Source organism: Alternaria novae-zelandiae, assembly GCF_023758075.1.
Source record: "Alternaria novae-zelandiae strain BMP 2774 chromosome Unknown scaffold_26, whole genome shotgun sequence".
NCBI classification, from domain to species: domain Eukaryota; kingdom Fungi; phylum Ascomycota; class Dothideomycetes; order Pleosporales; family Pleosporaceae; genus Alternaria; species Alternaria novae-zelandiae.
The window spans coordinates 453,136-473,858 of NW_026056986.1; the positions used below are offsets into that span (position 1 = coordinate 453,136).

At 51.1% G+C, this 20,723-nt stretch overlaps 6 protein-coding genes across 6 annotated transcripts; 4 read left to right on the plus strand and 2 right to left on the minus strand.

Annotated features, from left to right (window-relative positions):
* Nucleotides 1-2,597: 2,597 nt before the first annotated feature.
* Nucleotides 2,598-3,120, minus strand: J4E88_009847 (uncharacterized protein; the record flags this gene model as incomplete). Its single annotated transcript, XM_049403445.1, has 2 exons — nucleotides 2,598-2,999; nucleotides 3,052-3,120. 2 exons carry the CDS (start codon nucleotides 3,118-3,120, stop codon nucleotides 2,598-2,600), a joined length of 471 nt encoding a protein of 156 aa, XP_049250879.1.
* A 2,357-nt stretch (nucleotides 3,121-5,477) lies between these two features.
* Nucleotides 5,478-7,715, plus strand: J4E88_009848 (uncharacterized protein; the record flags this gene model as incomplete). The annotated part of the gene is made up of 3 exons (XM_049403446.1): nucleotides 5,478-5,882; nucleotides 5,935-7,439; nucleotides 7,487-7,715. 3 exons carry the CDS (start codon nucleotides 5,478-5,480, stop codon nucleotides 7,713-7,715), a joined length of 2,139 nt encoding a protein of 712 aa, XP_049250880.1.
* Nucleotides 7,716-12,333: 4,618 nt separating this feature from the next.
* Nucleotides 12,334-13,413, plus strand: J4E88_009849 (uncharacterized protein; the record flags this gene model as incomplete). The annotated part of the gene is made up of 1 exon (XM_049403447.1): nucleotides 12,334-13,413. The coding sequence occupies one exon, from the start codon at nucleotides 12,334-12,336 to the stop codon at nucleotides 13,411-13,413; it is 1,080 nt and encodes a 359-aa protein (XP_049250881.1).
* A 327-nt stretch (nucleotides 13,414-13,740) lies between these two features.
* Nucleotides 13,741-16,468, minus strand: J4E88_009850 (uncharacterized protein; the record flags this gene model as incomplete). The annotated part of the gene is made up of 4 exons (XM_049403448.1): nucleotides 13,741-13,915; nucleotides 13,967-15,855; nucleotides 15,913-16,293; nucleotides 16,424-16,468. The coding sequence occupies 4 exons, from the start codon at nucleotides 16,466-16,468 to the stop codon at nucleotides 13,741-13,743; spliced, it is 2,490 nt and encodes an 829-aa protein (XP_049250882.1).
* A 404-nt stretch (nucleotides 16,469-16,872) lies between these two features.
* Nucleotides 16,873-17,528, plus strand: J4E88_009851 (uncharacterized protein; the record flags this gene model as incomplete). Its single annotated transcript, XM_049403449.1, has 2 exons — nucleotides 16,873-17,268; nucleotides 17,316-17,528. The coding sequence occupies 2 exons, from the start codon at nucleotides 16,873-16,875 to the stop codon at nucleotides 17,526-17,528; spliced, it is 609 nt and encodes a 202-aa protein (XP_049250883.1).
* A 1,400-nt stretch (nucleotides 17,529-18,928) lies between these two features.
* Nucleotides 18,929-19,817, plus strand: J4E88_009852 (uncharacterized protein; the record flags this gene model as incomplete). Its single annotated transcript, XM_049403450.1, has 3 exons — nucleotides 18,929-19,049; nucleotides 19,106-19,618; nucleotides 19,684-19,817. The coding sequence occupies 3 exons, from the start codon at nucleotides 18,929-18,931 to the stop codon at nucleotides 19,815-19,817; spliced, it is 768 nt and encodes a 255-aa protein (XP_049250884.1).
* Between the last annotated feature and the right edge of the window lie 906 nt (nucleotides 19,818-20,723).

A 20,723-nucleotide genomic window follows, 5' to 3' on the forward strand; every position in this document is an offset into this window, starting at 1 on the left:
GTCTGATCTCTTGGCCTTGTCCGATCATCCTGTTCAAACAGGCATGCTACCTATTCCGGTATCCGACGCGGCACGAAGAAATGCATGGTGATCCAGGAGACCTTCGAGATGACGTTTCAAATGTCTTAGGCCGAAGAGCCTGGGTTCTTCAAGAGCAGGTTTTGTCTAGGCGCTCCATCGTATTCTCGAAACATGGTCTCATCTGGCATTGCCCAACGCTATCGACCAACGAAAAATACCCATTTGGAATACCGCACGCTCCAAACATATCGGCTGACACTCATCGTTTTCTCCACTGTATATTGAATGATATAACATCGTTCATGCCGAAAGAGTCAGTGGTCGACATCTATACCTTCTGGTACAGAATAGTAGCAGAATTCACATCTCGAGATCTCACATTCGAGAAAGACAGGCTACCTGCAATAGCTGGTATTGCGAAAAGGTTTGGGGTGGCAGTGAGTGACAGCTACCACGCAGGGCTATGGAGACATGGGATGATTTCCGGCCTCCTATGGTATGCAGCAAGGGATACTACCATATATACAGCCAAATCAGATCGGGCACCCTCGTGATCATGGGCCTCAGTAAATGGTGGTGTGAGCTACTCACATCTCTTCTCGATTGGCACCAACTCGAACAGTGTCTTCTTGTCTCCGTTGATGGATATTCTAGATGTTTTGGATCCACCAACCTGCGAAGACCATCCGTTTGGTGTGACGTCAAGAGCATCATTGAGCCTGTCTGGGACTTTGTTGACAGTGATTCAAGACGAGCACAAAGCATCCGGGCTGGTTCCGGACATGAGCGGCACAATTTCTGCGCATGACATGCGAAATATCTTCTCGGACGTTGGAGAATCTGGCAGGCCAGATCAAGCACCCCTGGTCTGTCTACCAGTATGCGTACATCATGGTGCTTACGATCGGGCTACAAATGACGATGGCGAAACGGAAAAAGCGGCATGGAAAAGATTATTGGAGACAGGAATAGACGAATCCATATCTTTCAACTCGTTATTCTGCTTGGTCCTACAGGCTACCGAAGGAAGACAAGACACGTACAGTCGAGTCGGCCTATGTGCTTTGGACAATCACAAGACAGTTGAGGTTAGCAGGATGGCGTTGTTTGGAAAACGCAGATCCATTACTATCATTTAAGTATCCTGTACTTCGCACATATACCTACGTAGGGGTGCGCCAAGAATACTCTTCCTCTTCCTTTCCTTATAAGCATCAAGAGAACGGTGAAAATCCTGACGCGTGACAGAGAACTGGCGAAGCTGTCGAAGGAGACGAGATCTGTCGTCCATGACTACCTTACTCCAAAGGAGGGGTTGACCATAACTGATATGAATCAAGCTGCTTCACCGGTTGCGTGGCAGCTTCAACTAATACAAATTTTAGACGGTAACACTCAAAGACAGAGCTGTTTTGATCTTACCCAGGAAGGTATGCTCGCAAGGACTCAGTAGTCGACTCCATCAGCGCAATGCCAGCACCACCCACAATCTTTATCGCAAAGTATCCAGTCCTGGTCATCGTCGTCCCACACGGGTTCAATAGAAGTGGAGGTCATTCCCGATGAGCGGGATTGCGCTTGGTAAGATGAAGCCTCGAATACACGTCAGAGTCCGAATAATGCCTGCTATCACGCCAAAACATTGCGAACTTACATTCCTTGAGCCCGAAGATGCACCCGCTCCAGTCACGGAGTTCGTGCGAGCCAGCATCTGCTGATGCGGCGGCGACTTCTCGTGCTGTTTCATAGCCTGCTTGCTTCCGAAAGGCTTCTTACGCACGTCGCAGCTGAACATGGCGCTATGAGACGGTCCATCGAGGTGTTGCTCCATCGATTTCTGGCTGCAGAACTCTCGCTGGCATTTGTGACATGTGTGAGCGCGGCGGAGAGCTGCGTCGTTGGTACCCGTGTGGTTCCTCAGCGTGATTTTGGTTGTGAAATTCTTTGAGCAGATAGGACATTGGTGTGCCATGATGAAGAGGGGTGAGTTAAGGGAACTGAGATAAACTCGCAGAGACGTCAACAATCAAGTCAAGCCAGGACTTGAAGATGGGTAGCAAACGAATGAAGGCCACGGCTATGCCTATCTAGGCAGCTGCTAGGCTCAAAAGGGCTAATCATCAAGCCGAATCTCACTCTCCAGCTTGATTATTACCCATTGTGCATACTTGAAGGTAGAGCTTTCGTATCCTAACTTGTGTAACCACGAGCCTCTCTAGATATGACTAGGATTTGACAGGTATGGGATAAATGAAGCGTCACTACCTCGTCAGAAAGAAAACAGCATAGTCTAGCACATAGAGGAGTAGGTGCGGTTTGTGTCTTTGGCATCACCTCGATGACTGCTTCTAAAAATCGCGATCACTCTCATCCAATTTGATGTTTGCTTCATGGCCGCATGTTATTCATCATCTTAATTTGCTGTTGAGAGTACATCTCACTCCCTCTCATCATTCGAAGTTATGCTTGGGTATCATATGCCACTCCTTCATGCAGGATCCACCTTCTCATTCGCCGCCATTCAGGCCATATGCAAAGCCTTGCAACCTGTGCTATCCCCCATCACCCAACTTCTCTCACTTCCTTGCATCCTTGTCATCGCTCAACTTAGCACTCTTCTCAGTACCATCTCCTTCCTTCATTCCGTCATCAACACCTCCATCATACTGTCTTGCAGCCGGCAAAGCAGGCAGAATGCCGCTAGCAATAGCATCGAGATCGGATGGCATGCAAGTGGCTGGCGAAGCATACGGACCCGTAGTATCTTGCTCGGCACTCAGTTTATCAACCTTTTGTTCAGCCCATGCGATGGCGCAATCGACGGCGGTTCTGACGGTTTCAACGACGTCTGAGACGATGGTTGTGGCGGTCGGGCTGGCTTCGGTGGTGCCGTCTGTGCTGATCGCGCTGCTATCCGACGCTGATCTTGGGGATGTAGACGAGGACTTCGTGGTATCTTGGTCTTGGTGGGAAGAGGTCTTACAGGCGTCAGTATGTGTTGGGTTTAGGGTGAACGTGAGAGAAGCATACTCGGTGCCTAGCTGGCGACTTCTCCTCCGTGACTTGAGCTGTGACAGCTTCGAGTGCTTTCGGCCTCATGGTTTGTGTGGTGAGAGCGTCGAGCGCTTCCGGTTTCATGCTTTGGGTGGTACAGAGAAGCTACCCTCGCAGATTGGCTTTTGTGTCACTTAGTTGATCGCGCGGTCCTCCGAGGTGTGCCAATGTAGCTTGCTTGTGCATGCGGTCGAATGCCAGCAGGCGGCCATCTCCGCAGGTCCTTCTCGAAGTGTCTTTTTTGTTTGTTTGCTTGCCATGTTTGGACTGTACTGCTCTTTCCTATTCGACATGGCGATGCGTTTGTACCCGCGCAACAGGAAGCGACACCCCCACGAAAACGCTCGGATGAAGACGACCGAAATCCTGCTCGCTAATAACGACGCCATCGAAGTCCTTTTGATTAGCTGTGAGTATTGCTTCCCGATCGTCTGGTGAGCCAGATAACATTCTCACTCAAACGACTGCATCCTTTCCCCAAGGCTGCCGAGGCGAGGATTCGCAAAAGCTGAATGGCGGTCGTTTGTGGTGATTGTTTGATTATCGACGAGCTCATGAGGCAGATGATCTCAATACTCAATACTGCCCGCTCTATCGACTTCATCGTCATATTCCAGGTTCAATCTGAAAGTAGTAGCCAGGGCTTCTGTTTAGGTCTAGCTCACGTGTCCGAGTGTCTGCCCCAGAAAACCAAAATAGTCGGCTTCGTTCCCAGAATGCAGCACTTGATGCATCGGTAGCCTTGCAATACCGTGCCCAGATAGAGTACTCTGAGCGTACATGACGTTGCTGAGTTGGCTTGACATCTGCCGTTGCATCAAGGAGCCGATAAGCCTAACCCTGACGCAACACCGATCATGACCACTCCTGCGTCACGCATCGCATTTTCTGCCTTGTCAGAGACAGCGAACGCATTTTCCTGCCGACCGAACCACTCGCGACCGCCTGAACAGACTCCACGATACCGAACGGTGGTCAGATTCAGGTACCCACCGGCTATTCACCCTGCGCTCAGAAGGCAGAAGGCATAGCCTGAGACATAGACACCAGGCTACGCCATTGAGCAGAAAGCATCCTGGTCATGTCGACTTACCGAGCGTCTACCCCATCATGTGGCGCACGACTGGGGTTGAACCGCTTGAAGCGCAGATCAATGTGTCCAAGACATGTCTTCTTCCTCGTCTTCTAGAAGCTTTGCCTCACTGATTGCGCCATCGCAGGTCATTCGGCCCCTAGGCTAAGCTATACGAAGACAGACGACTCCGTGTCCTGGAACTGCACTATGGCTGTCGTTATGCCGCTTCGACTCAGCGTTGAGTCAGTCGATAAGAGCGTTCTGTACACGGTGTTGGATCACCGGCACCCGCATAGTCGAAGTCAATGAATCCTAGGACGCAGTGCCGGAGTCAGCAGCGAACATTACTGGCTGAGACCCCAGCCGTCGTGTTGAAGAGTCCACTTGTTCTACGGCTCCTACAGGTACCTAGGTAGACGCCAGGATGTACCTGGTAATTGCACTCGGGCAGCGTTTTAATATGAATTGCTGCATGGAAGCATGCTTGCGCCTATCAGACGGGGTGCAAGTCTTCGAGTGGAGTTCGAGTGGCTTGGTAGCAATATGGAAATGCAGCGGACTTGTGAAGGCGTAGCGCGAATGATCAGGAGATGCTGTTGATGCAGGTCCACTGCCGCCGTTCGCTGATCACAGTCATGCTGAACCCACCATGCCAAGGCAATAGCATGCGCAGTACGATCTTAGGTCGGCCGTTTTTCTGGTGTATTAGCCTATTGTACGCGGTTAGCACGCTGGAGAGTTGGAGGGCAGGCATCTCGCTTCGCGGGCCTCTCCAGACACACCGCATGCCTCGCATGCTCCGTGCTTCCTGCAGACCCTTCTGTAAGCAGGCTGCCACCACTCGTTTGAGGCTGCCACCACCACTACGCTGATCGTGTGTCTACAAACGTCCGGCATGTTGCAGGCAATTTATCGTCGACCGGGCGAAGCTGCGGCCGTGGGTGGGTAGCATCATCACCGTGCCGGCCACGGCTCGACGCGAGACCCTTGGAAGGATCACTGGCGCCATTTTTTGATTGTCAGAGCGCAAATGTGGAGTGCTTGATGCCCTTGTCACCCCCGCATTCGCCTCGCTCATCTCGCAGACTCCGTTTCGTGACATGTGTAGGTGTAGGAGCTAAGGATGAGGCGAGATTCGGTGTGGTTATAATCGTCGTGCGTCCTGCCGTCTCATCTTCACGCCGAATTGCTGTGTCCTGCTTTCATCAGCAACGCCTGTCTCACACCCTGTGCCGCCTTGGAATCCAGTGCTCTGTCTCGATATCGTGGCTGCACGCCGCAGAAGTTGTGCAGCGTGCCCCGGCCGCTGTCTAACCGTCCACCAATCATGGCTGGAATTACTCCTTCTCCAGATGTTAGTCCCGTGTCAGCAGCGACCACTAATGGAGGCTTCCCACGCGACGCCTTCTGCCTCAATCTCTCCGCTCTGCCCGACGCAAATACCTTTATCCTCAAATCCGCCCTGACGTCTCCTCATCTGCTCGACCCCCCGAATGGACTGTTCACTGGAAACGGTGGTTTGAGTAATCCCTTCAAGAAGCGGCCCCGCAACATGTCTCAATCATCTGGTACAGACCGGGAAATGTCCAATGACAACACCCCACCCGCGTCGAATGGAATCGCACCTACTAGCAATGGTACCAACGGCACGAGCACCGAACCCCGACCGAGCACAAAGAAGCGCCCAAGTACCGACACGATAGACTACCCGCGCCGGCGTGCGACGATCGCTGTACATCACTCTTATTTCGACTTATCCAGCTCCAAAAACTGACCTCAAATAGTGCGAGATATGTCGGTCGCGGAAAAGTCGATGCGACGGAAACAGGCCAAAGTGCAGATTGTGTACAGAGCTGAATGCCGAGTGCATATACCGAGAGCCAGGCATTAAGCTGGACGCAGGCGACAAGCTGATCCTAGAACATCTGAACCGCATCGAGGGTCTTTTACAATCTGGCCTCACTAGCAACTTCTCATTATCATCGCATTCGCCAGCCGCGAGCAATTCCACCAGCGAAGATTTCCTCGCCCGTAGCACCGGCAATATACCCCATCTCGGCATGGTACAGCCGATCAACGGCATAGGAACATGGACCAACCACCCGTCAAACATCTCGACCATGCCGAAAACCCACAATACTGCGGCACTCAATCTGCTGTCATCTCCAATGATCAGAGAGCTTGTGTCTCGCCAATATGACGCCAAGCTTCTTCTCCAGCTTGAAATGACTCGAGAGTCAGTAAGCCTGGGGACAAGCCGTGGGTTGGATCTCTCGAATACTGGCGCATACGTGCAGGCGTATTTTGAGAGAGTGAATGTCTTCTACGCGGTTGTAAATCCGTATACATGGAGTAGCCACTACCAGACCGCCCTCAGCCATGGTTTCCGAGATGGGCCGGAGAGTTGCATAGTTCTTCTCGTTCTTGCGCTAGGTCATGCTGCAAGCACCGGCAGTATTACGCAGCAAAACCCTGAAAAAGATCCCCCAGGATTGGCATACTTTACCGCAGCATGGAGCTTACTGCCGACCGTCATGACAAGAAACAACATGGTAGCTGCACAATGTCAAATCCTCGCCGCAGCATACTTGGTGTATCTTGTACGCCCAGTCGAAGCTTGGAACGTATTATCAGGCGCCAGCATGAAACTGCAGCTTCTTCTGAGCGCGCCTGGTCGCGTATCTCCAGCGGAAGAGGAGCTGGGCAGAAGAGTGTACTGGAATGCTGTGATGATCGAAAGCGACCTACTAGCAGAGCTCGATCTTCCCCATTCCGGCCTCGCTCAATTTGAGGAAGGCTTTGCACTTCCGACCGGATTTGAGGATCTAGGGAGAGAAGCAGTTGGCCGAGATGAGCTGTGGTATTTCCTTGCAGAGATCGCTCTCCGGCGACTACTCAACCGCGTGAGCTCCATGCTCTACATCAGAACGACACCATATTCCAAAGGTCCAGCTGCGACATCAATCGCGCAACTAGATCCTTTGGTTGTGGAACTCGACTACCAGCTGAACCAATGGTATGCTGGTCTACCACCCGCCATGCAGTTCCCGCTCGATAGAGTACCCTTACAAAACCCGGTTCAGACCGTTTTGAGACTGCGCTACTTTGCATGCCGTACTATTATCTTCCGGCCCTACGTGCTTTTGGTTTTGCAAGATGAGACCTTGGCCATGGATTCGAGCGTTCAAGATAATTGCCACAAGTGCCTGGAGGCATGCGTTCGTCAACTGGAGTACATCACTGCGCACCATGCTGGACATCTGCCTTATCTCTTCCAGGGCGCTCTCTCGTAAGTTTGATCAAGAACCAGCATTGCGTTCGCTGACAATTCTGTAGCATCATTTCCCAGACATTACTCATCATGGGTGCGACTATGACTCCTTCGCTATCTCAGCTGCTTCCCCCACCAGCGACTATGGACGATATCATCAACAACGTTGTTCTGGAAATGGAGCGATACGCTCACCTCGCACCTAGCCTACAGCTTTCCGCTGAGATCATTCGCGAAGCCGAAGGCAAGCGACAGATGTGGCTACGGACAGCAGGACTCAAATTTGACGTATGACTCTGATCTCGCAGTACCAGGTTGCCACCCAGTACATGACTACGACTATGGGCTCTTCAAAGCAGGAACGCTACAACGCGGATCCACCTGTTTGCCATACCTGCGTAGGTGAAGTGACCTTCCACTTCTGGTAGCCTCCGCGTACCATATGATGGATCAGCAAGTCGAGCGATGATCGCACGCGACAGCGATTATCATCTACACGACACACGCGGCGCTTCTCGACGAACCCATTTCTGGGTCCAGCACAGACCTTCATCCCCAACATCTTGTATCGGACGTTGAGACAAATAAGTACTAGGTCTCCATCAACCAGGTCCTCACATTTGCCGCACCCCGAGTGTACATGCCGAGAGTGATTGGCGAGTCGCTGCTCAATATGGGGCAATTTGGCATGACACAGTGTCTACACCAACTTCCGACAAGAACTAGTTCTCCACTGAGATTCCGGTCATACCAGCTGGGACGATCTTAAGTTGACTCAGGCAACCAGCAAGCCGCTGCGTTGATCTCACCACGTCCTTAGATCAGGTCCTCGTGGTGGCGAAGCACAGCCAGAAAACCACTGAGTGGGTCACCGCAATGAACTGAAGAGATGATCTGTGGGTACAACGATGTACCCCATAATGAATCCGGGCTCGGTACGGCACGGTGGCTTGCTCCGCTACGCATTGCCACTTCTACGGTGACCAAAGCGTCCCACCGAAGACCACACGAGGCATCTCGCATGCATCTCGCATGAGGCTACTCCAGAACGCACATACATATGCGACCCACACACATAGCAAAATACCATCCTATCACCACTCATAGTGCCATCAGTAGACGTGAAACGCATCATCGTCACTCTGACCATAGCCCGCGCGCCGCGCGCTCCTTCACGTTGAAGCTAACGCGCGCACCCCCTGGTAGAAATGCAATATAGATCCTGCAAGAGAGACCAGGGGTGCGGTAGGTGGCCTGGTCTACCCCACATGTTGGGGTTCTCCTGTGACTTTACCCGTACACCCACTTACTTTTCGGGCCTTCTGGAAACGTAGTGGAATGTTGTGAACGCCTTCGAGAAGCCGAGGTGCGGAGATGAGTGTGTGTGTGTCGGGGATGAACAGGGGGAGGTGTGTGAGAACGACTGGACAGGGGTGTTGTTGGGGGACGAGATGCAGGTGGAGGACGGATGAGAGGGACTATGGGGTGATGACGCTGACTGTTATGTGAGTCGAAGCAGTACTGACCCATCGTGCTGGATGCCGTTTTGTTTGGCTTGTGTAGTGGTGGCTTGGGAGCACGCCGTGTCTCATAGCCACGTTGGATATGCCTCATTCACACCGATGTTTGCATGTACTACACCGACATGTCTTCTACAAGCCTCGTCCTCCTTCCAAAGTCTATTGCTATCGTGTTCTGCAGCCACAACGCCGCGTCGCCGAACACTCATAACGGTGTGCTGACTAGTCAAAGAAGACCGTGACTTGGGTTATCTGATGGTGAGAGTAGGAAATGCACCGGGTCAGGCAACGTTCCAGAAAACATGGGACTAGCGTCTGATGTTTATGCATGATCCTGCCCGCTGGTTGGTTCGCATGTACCAGAGCGTTTGGTAGTGTTTAGGACGGTAGGTTGTGATTGGTGCGTTATTCCTGACTGGGCGCCACAGGCGGAAAGACGGGAGCGCGCTCCGGTGGCATGACAACACCAGAGGTATCTGGTTGCGTAAGGCGACATCGAGAAACGGAAACGAGGCACAAGAATTTGGGGATGACGTCGGAGTCTGCTCATTTGCATTGGACAAGGGTACGGAATAGTTCTTAACCTCTTTCTTATCCCTTCTATATTTAATAGGTAGATTTAGTTATTATGTATCTTATATATGTTATAAAAGTTATAAGTAGCTTATTATTAATAAATTATTATAGTACTATAAAATAGAATAAGACTAGATTTTAAAATTTTTATATATACTATATAAGTTAAAGAAGAGTATAGAAGCTTTATTTTTATAACTCTACTTTCTCTCTTATATATAATATATAAGATAGTATACTTTTTACTTTTTTAGTTTTTTATTACTCTTATATAGAACTTAAATAATACTACTATTACTATTACTACTTATATTCTCTCTAATATTATTACTATTACCTTTTTATATAAAGAATAAGCTCTTAAGTATTTAGTAATCTTATAAGCTCTCTAGTATCTTCTCTACGCACTAATAGCCTAAACCTTTATTTAAAATAAGTAGATAATAGTATATAGACTATTAACTTAGATAAAATACTTAGTATACTAGCTTACTTATAAAAAGTAGCTACTTATATATTAAAACTACTTTAGTAGTAATATTAAACACTAAAATAAAATAAATACTATACTTACTCTATATAATATATAGGTAAAGATATAAAAGAATATATAAGCTTAAATAATAATACTAAAGAAGATATAAAATATTAGATAGATAATAAATAATAAAATATATAAATATTTATATTATAGATAAAGCGTTTAGAGCGTGTGTAACGTGTATAGAATAGTTCTTGAATGAAGTGCATGAACCAAGACTTGGACGTGATGATCATCTCTTGGGTCTAACAGCGACCGGGCTGAGCCTTGCATTATCTCATACCAGTACAAACTCATCGGCTTCGTCCTCCTCCCAATCAACCCTTTCGCCATACATCCAGCTTTCGTAGTAACATTGTCCTACTACTGTGTATTCTCCACTCTCACACTGTCGCAATAGTAGAGGGACTGAAGATCCATGTATGATGCATATGCAGTCGCCTGGTCGTACGGCTTTTGGCCCAAGCCCAAACAATTGCTTGCTCCCGAGGAAAAGTCTTTTGTGGATGAGTCTCAGATTCATTTGAGGGAACTTCTCTTTGTGAACTGCTTCGCTAACAGGCTCGGGTGTTTTCGTGTCAATGAAGCGTTCGTACATTGAGATCAAATCGCCTGTAGTATATTGTAGAGGCTCTGGGAGGGCTTGCGGACCAAGATCATGGCCCAAGAGCGTAACAAATACACGTTCCTTAGCAGCATTCATCTCGTCAGACGTATCGATATCCACTGTAGGCATGGTCGTTCTGATGTTAGCCATTTCTTCGGCCAGTCGTACATTCTCTACTCCAAAAGTTGCGATCTCTTCTCGGGTTACACTTGACACGAACTGGACCGTGTCAATGATCCGGCCGCGAACAACCAAGCGCACATCGCCTTCTTGATATATTCCGTTCGCTTGGCATAGGCGCCCTTTGGCGGCGGCGTACGGGTAATGTGGAGTGTCGCCAATCCTGTAACCCTGCCATCTGTCTCCTGCAGAAGAAACGTCCACTCGCCAGTCTATGGTCCAAGAAGGTATCTCCGCGTCTGCGCTGCCGCGGATAAGCCCCAGGAACGCAAGCGAGCCAGTCTTCCGCGCCATATCTGCACAAAGCTTCCGGTATGCTTGTCCAGTAGACATCCTATAATCTGCAACGAAGTCCAGAGCGGAGGTCCTTTCTTGAAAAGCTAAAAATGCATTAATGGCGTCCCTTGGGTCGCTGGCCTCACGCGATGATGAGAGCCAGAACAGTACATCCAAGAAGTCGCTATACAAGGTGCTCTGCGTAGGGTCGCCTCGTAGCCATCTACGTGCCGTGTCCATGCTCAGCAAGCGATCGACTCCGAGGTGATCTGGGATAAGCGAGTAAACGACTTGCAGGGCCGCTTTTGACGAATATCTGATGACGAAGATGATATGATAAAGTACGTAAATTTCAGTTGGTGTCGTTCCAAGTATCATCGTGGGCCGAGTTGATAACACGATCTCTTGGACTATCCATGCACGTTTAAAGTATGGGCGACCAATGGCCCAAGTCAATGCTTGAATGTACTGTGCTGTTGTATAGCCTGTATCATTCTCTTGAGAAAAGAGAGCAATCAATCTGCTTTCCAGATCCTTGTGCATCTCGGCAGTCCAATGGACATCAAGCGGTGGGAGCTCGCCCAAGTTTCTTATCAGATCAAGTAGTACAGGCGTATGCTCAGGAGACATGCCAATCCACATTAGCGTCCGCTCCGCCTGTCCATAGATGTGCGACATCAGAGAGACCTGGTGGCCTCGCTCGTCCAGATCATGCTGGTTCACAGCAATCTGATCAATCCAAATCTTGCCGCTTGATTCAGGTTGTGTCAGGAGCTCGTGAACATGGTGCAAGATACGCGCTAGATGCACCGTAATCCTCAGAGAGCCAGCACCGGTTATTGGAATAGACGAATAAGTATTGGTATCTCCAACTATGGGTTCCGGCTCTCCGTTGTCGTAGTCGGTCCATGTATATGAGAGCGCCTCGAAACGCGGCTTTTGCCTGATATCCACCTCCTCTAATGTGTATGCAGGAGCATCTTGAGTGCCGGAGACGGAGAGAAGCCGTATCGAGGTTGGAGTCGAACACGGCGAGTATTGGTATGCTGACATTATGAGGTCACACGAAGGATTTGGGACAGGCAGCCCACCACCGACGCGATGACCGCAGTGGCCCGTGCGCTTGGCGCGTTCAAGCCCCACTAAAATTTCTTTGCAACTTCAACAGGTACAGCGCGCGCGGCAGGCACAACCACGACGTCCCTAAACATAATGGCCGTCGACAACTCGCTGGAGTCGCTCCTCGCGACTCTTACTACATCAATTCAATCCGCTACAGAAGCTCTGCCAAATGACGATATCCTACCACCGAAGGAAGGCATTTCCCTTCTGGATGTCAAGAACGAGCTGCTTCTATCCTACCTACAAAATCTCGTCTTCCTCATCCTCCTAAAGCTCCGAGCACGCAAAGGCGACCAGCAAGAAACCAGCCTCCACCCCCAAGATGAAGTCGTCCAGAAGCTAGTGGAACTGCGAATCTACCTAGAAAAGGGTGTACGACCGCTGGAAAGCCGCCTCAAGTACCAAATCGACAAGATCCTCCGCACAGCCGACGATGCCACACGCCGCACCACCCAAGCCACCACAAAATCCACTTCGAAACCAAAGAAGAGCAAGACAGACACAGGCTCCGACTCCGACGTCAGCGACGCCGAATCAGCAGGTACAGCGCAAACATCCGAAGACGAAGACGAAATGGCCTACGGCCCCCGCCGCGCCCTCGTAACGCGCCAGAAGACAGAAGCAGCCCAAGAGCGAGCGCGCGCCGAAACCGCAAAAGACGGCATCTACCGCCCACCCAAGATAACGCCCATGGCGATGCCCGTACCCGAGAACCGCGAAGAGCGCCGCGAGCGCCGCCCCGGAAAATCTGCCACCCTCGACGAATTCATCGCAACCGAGCTCTCCGGCGCGCCCATCGCCGAACCCAGCATCGGAAGCACCATCACACACGGCGGGCGACACACGAAATCCGAACGCGAACGTCGCGAAGAGAACGAGAGGCGCGAGTACGAAGAAGCGAACTTTACGCGGTTGGCGCCGGGTAGCAAGAAGGATGCTGCGAAACAGAAGGCGAGGCAGCAGCGGGATGGCGGGTTTGGGGGTGAGGAGTGGCGCAGTTTGGGCGCGGGGATTGATCGGATTGAGAAGTTGACGCAGAAGAAGAGTGGGAAGCTGGGGAGCTTGGAGAAGAGCCGGAAGAGGCCTGTCGGAGATGGGCCGAGGGGGAGTGGGAGTATGGCTGGGGACGCGTTTGAGAAGAGGAGGAAGGTTGTTGGGAGGTATAAGTGAGGGATTGGATGATATCCAAAGTAGAGCAAGATCTAGAGGAGATGCAGACATTTTGCCATGTCTTGCAATCAGAAAATACATGCGTTCACATCAACGTTCTTCGTCCACGCATCCTGATACTCTTCATTACCAAATTCACCTCTTTTGATTGTAAAAGGTACCTACAAAAATCTCCCACATGATTCCCTGACCGTGACTCCATCGACGCCAAGCTATGCATTCATTCATTCCATAAGGGTAGTCCGCTCCCTCAAATTTAGCGACCGACCCCGAAAACGCCCGCAAACATGCTGCTGAAGTGCTGTGCAAATATCCCTTTTCTGCTCTCTAAGCCAGATACCTATACGAATCAGTCTGCGCGCCGTCTACGCGCTCCAGGTATTCACGCTCAATGAGCGACTCAATGCGTTTCTTAACCATGGTGACCTCGGGTTTAAATTGGCCGACGAGTTGGCTGAGGGTTTCGGACATGAGCTGTTGATGCGAGAGTTCTTTGCGTTGTCTGTTTCTTGTTAGCATGTTTGACGTTGTATAGGTTTTGAAGAATACATACTTCATGATACGCACAACGGCGGCCTCAATGCAGAAGCCTCGCGAATCGTCATTCTTCTTCTCGGTCTCGCGACGCTCACGATCGCTCTCGACCTTGTTGCCGCCGCTGACGACACCAACTTTGATCTTGACGAACTTGCCCTGGAAGCCTTCGTTGAAGGAGAACTTATCGGTGGGCTTGACATCCTTGGACATGGGCTCCTTGACCAAAATGCGTGTCTTAGGTGCGACGGCGAGCGACTGTAAGTTACGGATGAGATCACTAGGAGGGATGTTTGTCTGGGCTTGGATCTCTTCGAATGTTAGGCGTTCGCCGGCATCAAGCTCGTTGAAGAGAAGCAGGATGATCATGCCATATGTCGACACATTGAGGTCGTGGCGACGCTCCTTGACAGAGCCATCCTTCTGAGGGACTTTGGGGAAGACAGCTTTGATGTCTGCTGATCCCATGTTAGGGAGCCAGGTAAGCTGTCGTCCGGAATGCTTCTGGCTGTAGAACTTCTCGAAACCGCGCTTGAGTTTGTCTACAACGAGAGGGTAATTGCATCGTGGTCGCTTGTCTTCTTCGTCGGCGGCTGCACCACCCATGGTCTCGAGAGGCCAAGTCATGCTAGTCAGCACGTTGATGGATAGCTCGATGCGCTTGGGGTCTTTCTCTCCGAGACCTTCCACATGCTTCTTGAAACCGGCGGTAAGCTCCTCGGAGATGGTCATGTCCTTGAACATGGCCTCCAGCTTGAGAGTGAAATTGTTGCCGAGCTCGATCTTCATCTTGGATATCATCTGCTTTTCGACTTCGTTGCTAATCGACTTGTTCATCAACAGACGGCGACACAGGTGCTTCTTGTAGTAGCGCTCGAAAAGGTCCTTATCCTGCACATATCGTAGCAGGACGATAGCCTTCTCCAGGACAGCGTCGATCTCAGCCTCAGTCTTACCCTTGATGCCCTTCTTCATGTTTTCGTCGATAAAGAGGGAGATGTATTCGGATGATCGTGGGAATGTCACCGAGTTGATGAAATCGGAGAAACTTGCTGTTTGCGCCTGTTGCAGTAGCGGATCGCACTCGAATGACTCTCGCCAAATCTTATCAAACCGATCTTTCAGGGCAAGGACGTCCTCGACCCACTTGATCGCAGCGACAGTCTGCTGGTTCAGGCTCTTCTCTTGCGCGGCACCCTTGCCCTTGTCGGCTGAATCGGCGGCAGGTGCAACGGCTGGCGCCAGTGACGCCGCGATCGCGTCCTTGTTGATGTCTGAGCCCATCTCGACAATGCGCTGCTGAATGGCTCGGGTTGTCTGGATCTTCTTGTCATCTACCCGCCTGTTTAGGTCGTAGATAAGGTTCAGCTCTTCAAGCCTATGGTTGTCGATCATGAAGCGTACACCGCTCTCCATCTCTACAAGCTCGTGTATCCGGAACTTGATCATCTCTTCCTCCACAACCTTCTGAATCTTGGGTCCCGTAGTGTCCAGCAGTGTTTGCTTGCAGCGCTCGTCCTCTTCGTAAATTCTGCGTCGCGCATGTTTGCAGTATGCGCCGGCATGCGCGTCGCGTAGTAAAAGCTCCGATTCTTCGCGGTAAAAGGCTCTGCTGGTGTCCAGATACTCCACCTCAAAAGACGTGTTGTACAGTCGCTGGTCCTCCGCCTCTATCTCGCCCTCGTGTAGGCCCTCGAGCATGTACACGCAGGACTTGATAAGCTGCTTGTCGATGACGTCGCCGTCGCGCTCCATTTGTATCTGGTCGAGGATAATGTTGTTCAAGAGGTTGAGGATCGCTCGAGCGTCGGTCGGGGATATCTTGGAATTGAGGATTTCGTCGCGGAACAGAACCATGGCTGCGTTGTAAATTGATGGGCGGCGATGGTCAGCACAGTAGACACGGTCCTAAGCAGGCCGTGTTAGCTAACATCCTCAGCTCAGTCCGTCCAAATATCATCTTACCATGTACATGAGCACGTCTGCTAGCATGCTGGTGCAGATCTGGTGATCGCTCCATGCCTGCTTCAGCCCTTTCAGGAACCTCTCGCCCGCTACACGTCGCTCATTCGGTGTGGTTCCTCCGATACTCTGCGCGTCTACAAGTAGGTTCGTTGAGAGCAATTGCGAGATTGAGGCTCGGACCTCGGTGCTCAACCAATTTCGCTCGAATTCGTGGACTTTCTCGTAGAGAGCCTCGCCTTTCTTCTTCAGAACGATTCGGTATGCGTGGCGGTAAAGCTCCTCGTACGACAGCTTGGAGGCATTCTTTGTGTGGATCTCTCTGAAGGCCGCCTCGATGGTGGCCCACGTGTTCTCGAAATCGACCTCGTCGCCGTGCAGACCCTGCGAACGCGCCATGGTCAGTGTTGAGTCTACAGTATGGAGTCTTTTTTTATGACAGCGAGGTTGAGCGGCGTAGGCTAGCACGCGAGGAAAGTGAAAGTGAAAGTGAAAGTGAGCGCGCAGTACGTACCCTCCTTGGCGGCCGTATCCGCTGTCTTCCTCGTCCTGCGATCATCTTCGCTCCTGCCTTCTTCTGATCGTGTGATATCTAGAGCTTCGGAGCTCGGTGCGGTCGAAGGCGGAGGAGGCTGGCGGTGCAGATGCCCGGTGTGGCGTGGGTGTGAGGAAGAGGCCGGTGGTTCAAAGGAACATTTGGGGGCTAGCACGCAGCACTCCGAGTGTGGCAGTGAAGGAATGGCACGCGTGGCGGCAGACGCGAGTGATGGTGAAGTTCAGGTGCCGGGCGTGTTGCGGGCGAGGGTCCCCGCTGCACGAGAGCTCGCCGTCGTCATGGCTTGGCGCTCGGTCAATTATTCTTTGCCCGCTGCACTTCCGTTCGTCATACCTCACACGCCGTTTCACAGTCGCCAACTCATTCTTTCACCATCTTTGAGTCGTGTCAGTTTGTGTCATATCGTCATGCGCTCCTCCACCTCTTTGTTGCGCGGCATCGCCCGAAGCACTGCGCCCCGGACTGCACGAATCCCCCATGCTGAGCGCACTCCAGCGCCCGCAAAGCGCCTCTTCCACACACCGCGAACGTCAGCTGCCATACGACCTTCACTCATACTATCACGTGCGCGATTACCTTCTACTGTCCGCTTTGAGTCAAGCGCGGCTCCTCCCACGTCAACAGATGCGCCAGACTCACGACTAGAGCGCGAACAAGTCCCGTCATACGAACTCACATTTACCTGCAACGTCTGCAAGACACGCTCTTCACATCGACTGTCGAAGCAAGGGTACCATCATGGGACTGTCTTGATCCAATGTCCAGGCTGCAAGAACCGGCATCTCATTGCAGACCACCTCAAGGTATGGCCGATCAAGAGTTGGGATGACTGGAGGTTAACAGTTTGCAGGTATTTTCAGATAAGTCTGTCACGATCGAGGACCTCATGCGGGAGAAAGGCAGCCTAGTCAAAAGAGGCTCCCTTAGTGCAGAAGGCGACGTTGAGTTCTGGGATGACGGCAGCACCACACCCAGATCCGCACAATTCCACGCCGAATCGAAGCCCAAGGGTGACAACCGCCTGGCCGAGCAGCCTGAACCACCGAAACCCTCGCAGGACTAAACGTTACGCATTCGAGATAAACATGTCCCTTTGTCGACACGGTCGATTTTTCGCACAACCGCCAACAACCTGTATAACATTGTTTCAATACCACTCGGAGTTTTCGTTACGATACAACCTTTCCAGATGGCCGGACGATCCTGAAAACAGATGGCCATAGAACGTTTTTATACACGCGAAGAAGTACTTACAGTGATGTTAGACTCACCCTCGTTCAAGATCGTGCTGCCCCTACCGCGGTATACATATGTCAGTCGCATCCATGCCTAGATTTTGATGATAAATCTGGGCGATGTATGTGCCACAATCTTAGTTCTTCACGCGCAAGCAGGCGTCCGAAGCGAACATGACGGTTGTTGCCAAACAAATTGAGTCCTTCATCGGACTGAATAAAAAGCATCGGAGGATGTGGTATGTCTCGAAACTGCCGAGGCCTAAATTTGTGGGGATGGTGTTTCGTGCCAGTCTGAGGTGAAATCGCGACCCTCAGATCGAGAGAAACACGACCGATCAGCTGGTAATATTCAGGACGGTCTACCGCAAATGTCATGGTCGGCCTAACACTGTTATTTGTTCAGAGCCATCGTCGGCTGACCTGGTAGAGAGCATCCCGATCATGCTAGCCGTCTCACGATTATCAACAACAACCACGTGGACTATCGCAGCGATTTGCAAACTGGATCGCCTTTTACAAAGCTTGTGTTGCAATTAACTCAATTTAGCTTGCCGAACCCGGTATCTCTTATCACTTCCAAGGCTTTTGTTGTATGGTAGTGAGAGTTCCGGACGCTGCGCACCGCCATGTCCAATCTCCCTAGAAGATAGCCGACTAGGAAGAATCCCATACGTCGCTTTCCATCCCAATACTTATGGGTCTGTCCTTTCGAACCGAGGAACGTTACCGGCGCATCGCGATATGATAGGATGCGACCCACTTCCCTACGTACGCCGAGATCGTTGTAACGGACGCGAAATGAGTTGTGGCTTGTCGGTTGTTTATTCCGAACCGCCAAGTCCTCGAGTGTTTCTTTTACCTCTCCCCACCGCGAATCCATCAAGCACATCCCAGAAAACCGTCAAAAAGTTCACGTATCGCATCTCTTCGTCGACTTTGCGAGCCGAGGCTTCCCAAATGGCGTGGTGCAACGTCCTTTAGATGTTGGGGCCGAGGGCTGGCGATGCCATTGACGAGTTTCACGCCTGACAACGATGTGTAGCTGTCACTCCCGGCAAGCAGATATATAAAATGTATTCATGCTCAAACAGTCAGATAGGTACCAGCAGAGATCACTTCAAGGCAATCACTCATTTGCAGTCAAACTTCAACATTCATTCGTTAACTATCATTTCTGATATCCATTCCCATCATCACTCTCCCCATTCTCTCATTTAGAACTACCATGAGGGTCTCATCAACTATCAGCTTCCTCGCCATCTTCGCGTCAGCTTCGGCTTTCCCAACCTATGTCGCCCGCCAGGCCTGGGTGCCCAGGAACTGGACGGCTCCAGGTCCCACTGATGGTTAGTGAAGATATCTAGTCGTGATAAAACTATCCAACTAACCAGTGACTCAACAGCACGCGGCCCATGCCCCGGCATGAACACCCTCGCCAACCACGGCTACCTGCCACACGACGGACGAAGAATCACCCGCGACATCCTCGCCGACGCCATGCTCGAAGGCTTCAACATCGCCAAAAGCGACGCCATCATCCTCTTCTCGCAGGCCGTGCGCACGAACCCAGAGCCATTCGCCCGTACATTCGACCTCGATACTTTGGGCCGTGAGGGTGTATTGGAGCACGACTTCAGTCTGAGTCGCTCCGATCGCTTCTTCGCCAACCCCCTCCCCTTCAACGAAACCGTCTGGGCGGAAACAGCCTCTTTCTTCACCACACCAGAGATTACCGTTCAGCAGCTCGCTGACGCCCGCATGGCACGCCTTGAGACGTCTAAGAAAACTAACCCGGAGCACAAGGCTTCGTTGTTGGCTGATGGGTTTAGTTGGGGTGAATGTGCTTCCTTCTTTGAGATTATGGCGGATGGTACTACGAGTACTGTTAGGAAGGACTTTATTGAGTACTGGCTGCGTAAGTTCCAACCTTTATCTTTCGAGAGGATTAGTGGAGAGTAGTGGCTAACGCATTCGATGCAGGAAACGAGCGCATGCCTACTGAGATCGGCTGGACTCGCCGCCCGACTGTTATGCAGACTAGCGAGCGTACCAAGTTCACTCGTGCGCTGATGGAGGCTGCGGGCGAGGGTACTGGCTTTTCGCTGTTGCAGTGAGGGGGTTTTGTGGGTTGTGGCTGGTGATCACGCGCTGGAAGCTGAGGGGAGAGGAGGGAGACGTACGGTGCACAAGCTGAATGTGCCCGAAGAATTTCGTTATGTATATATCATAGGTTATGGGCGTACAGGTTGTACCTTTATTCAATTACACAAGTTGTTTCTTGCTGTCCGCTTGAGAATCATTGGATTGGTATATGGGTTAGGCTTACTCAATTTCAGCAAACAAGCCTCGATTTAGACAGAATTTGTTCTGAAGAGTATGGCTTTTACTTCGTTCACCGGAAATACGTGTTGGTTGGACTTAGTCATCAGCCTCGTGTGGCTGCCTAAACCTATCAACTCGCTCCTTCCCCGCTTCGCTTCCTCGCATCTCACTTCTCTTACCAAACATTTCACCGCACCTACATCCTTCTACCAATTGCTCGCACATGCATCATCTGTACTAAAGTTATATTACAATACTGCTTGATCGATCGCGACACGGAATCTTCGAACACTCTAGGCAACCGCGTTGCACCATTGGCGGGGCTCGATGGAAGCCCTCCAAGCACCACTTCCCACCGGTTCAGAAAGATCGCCATATCAGCCCATCGATTCAGATGCCGGAGAGATTCGCTTGGTCGAATTGCTGCCAGGTGGATACGATGATCCGATCAGCCTGTGCTTACACATCGTCAAGCTGGAACAGCGGGTAACAGATGAGGAGGGACTAGACAAGGAACCTGACGAGGAATCAGACGAGGAACCATTCGAGAAACAATACGCGAACGTATACGACCTGCAATATTCAGATCAGAAGAAATCAGACAACAAGCATTGGTACGAGCCTGCCTTACACTGCCAATTCGAATATGAAGCTTTCTCGTATGCTTGGGGAACAGCAATCAGCCCTTGCAAAGCACT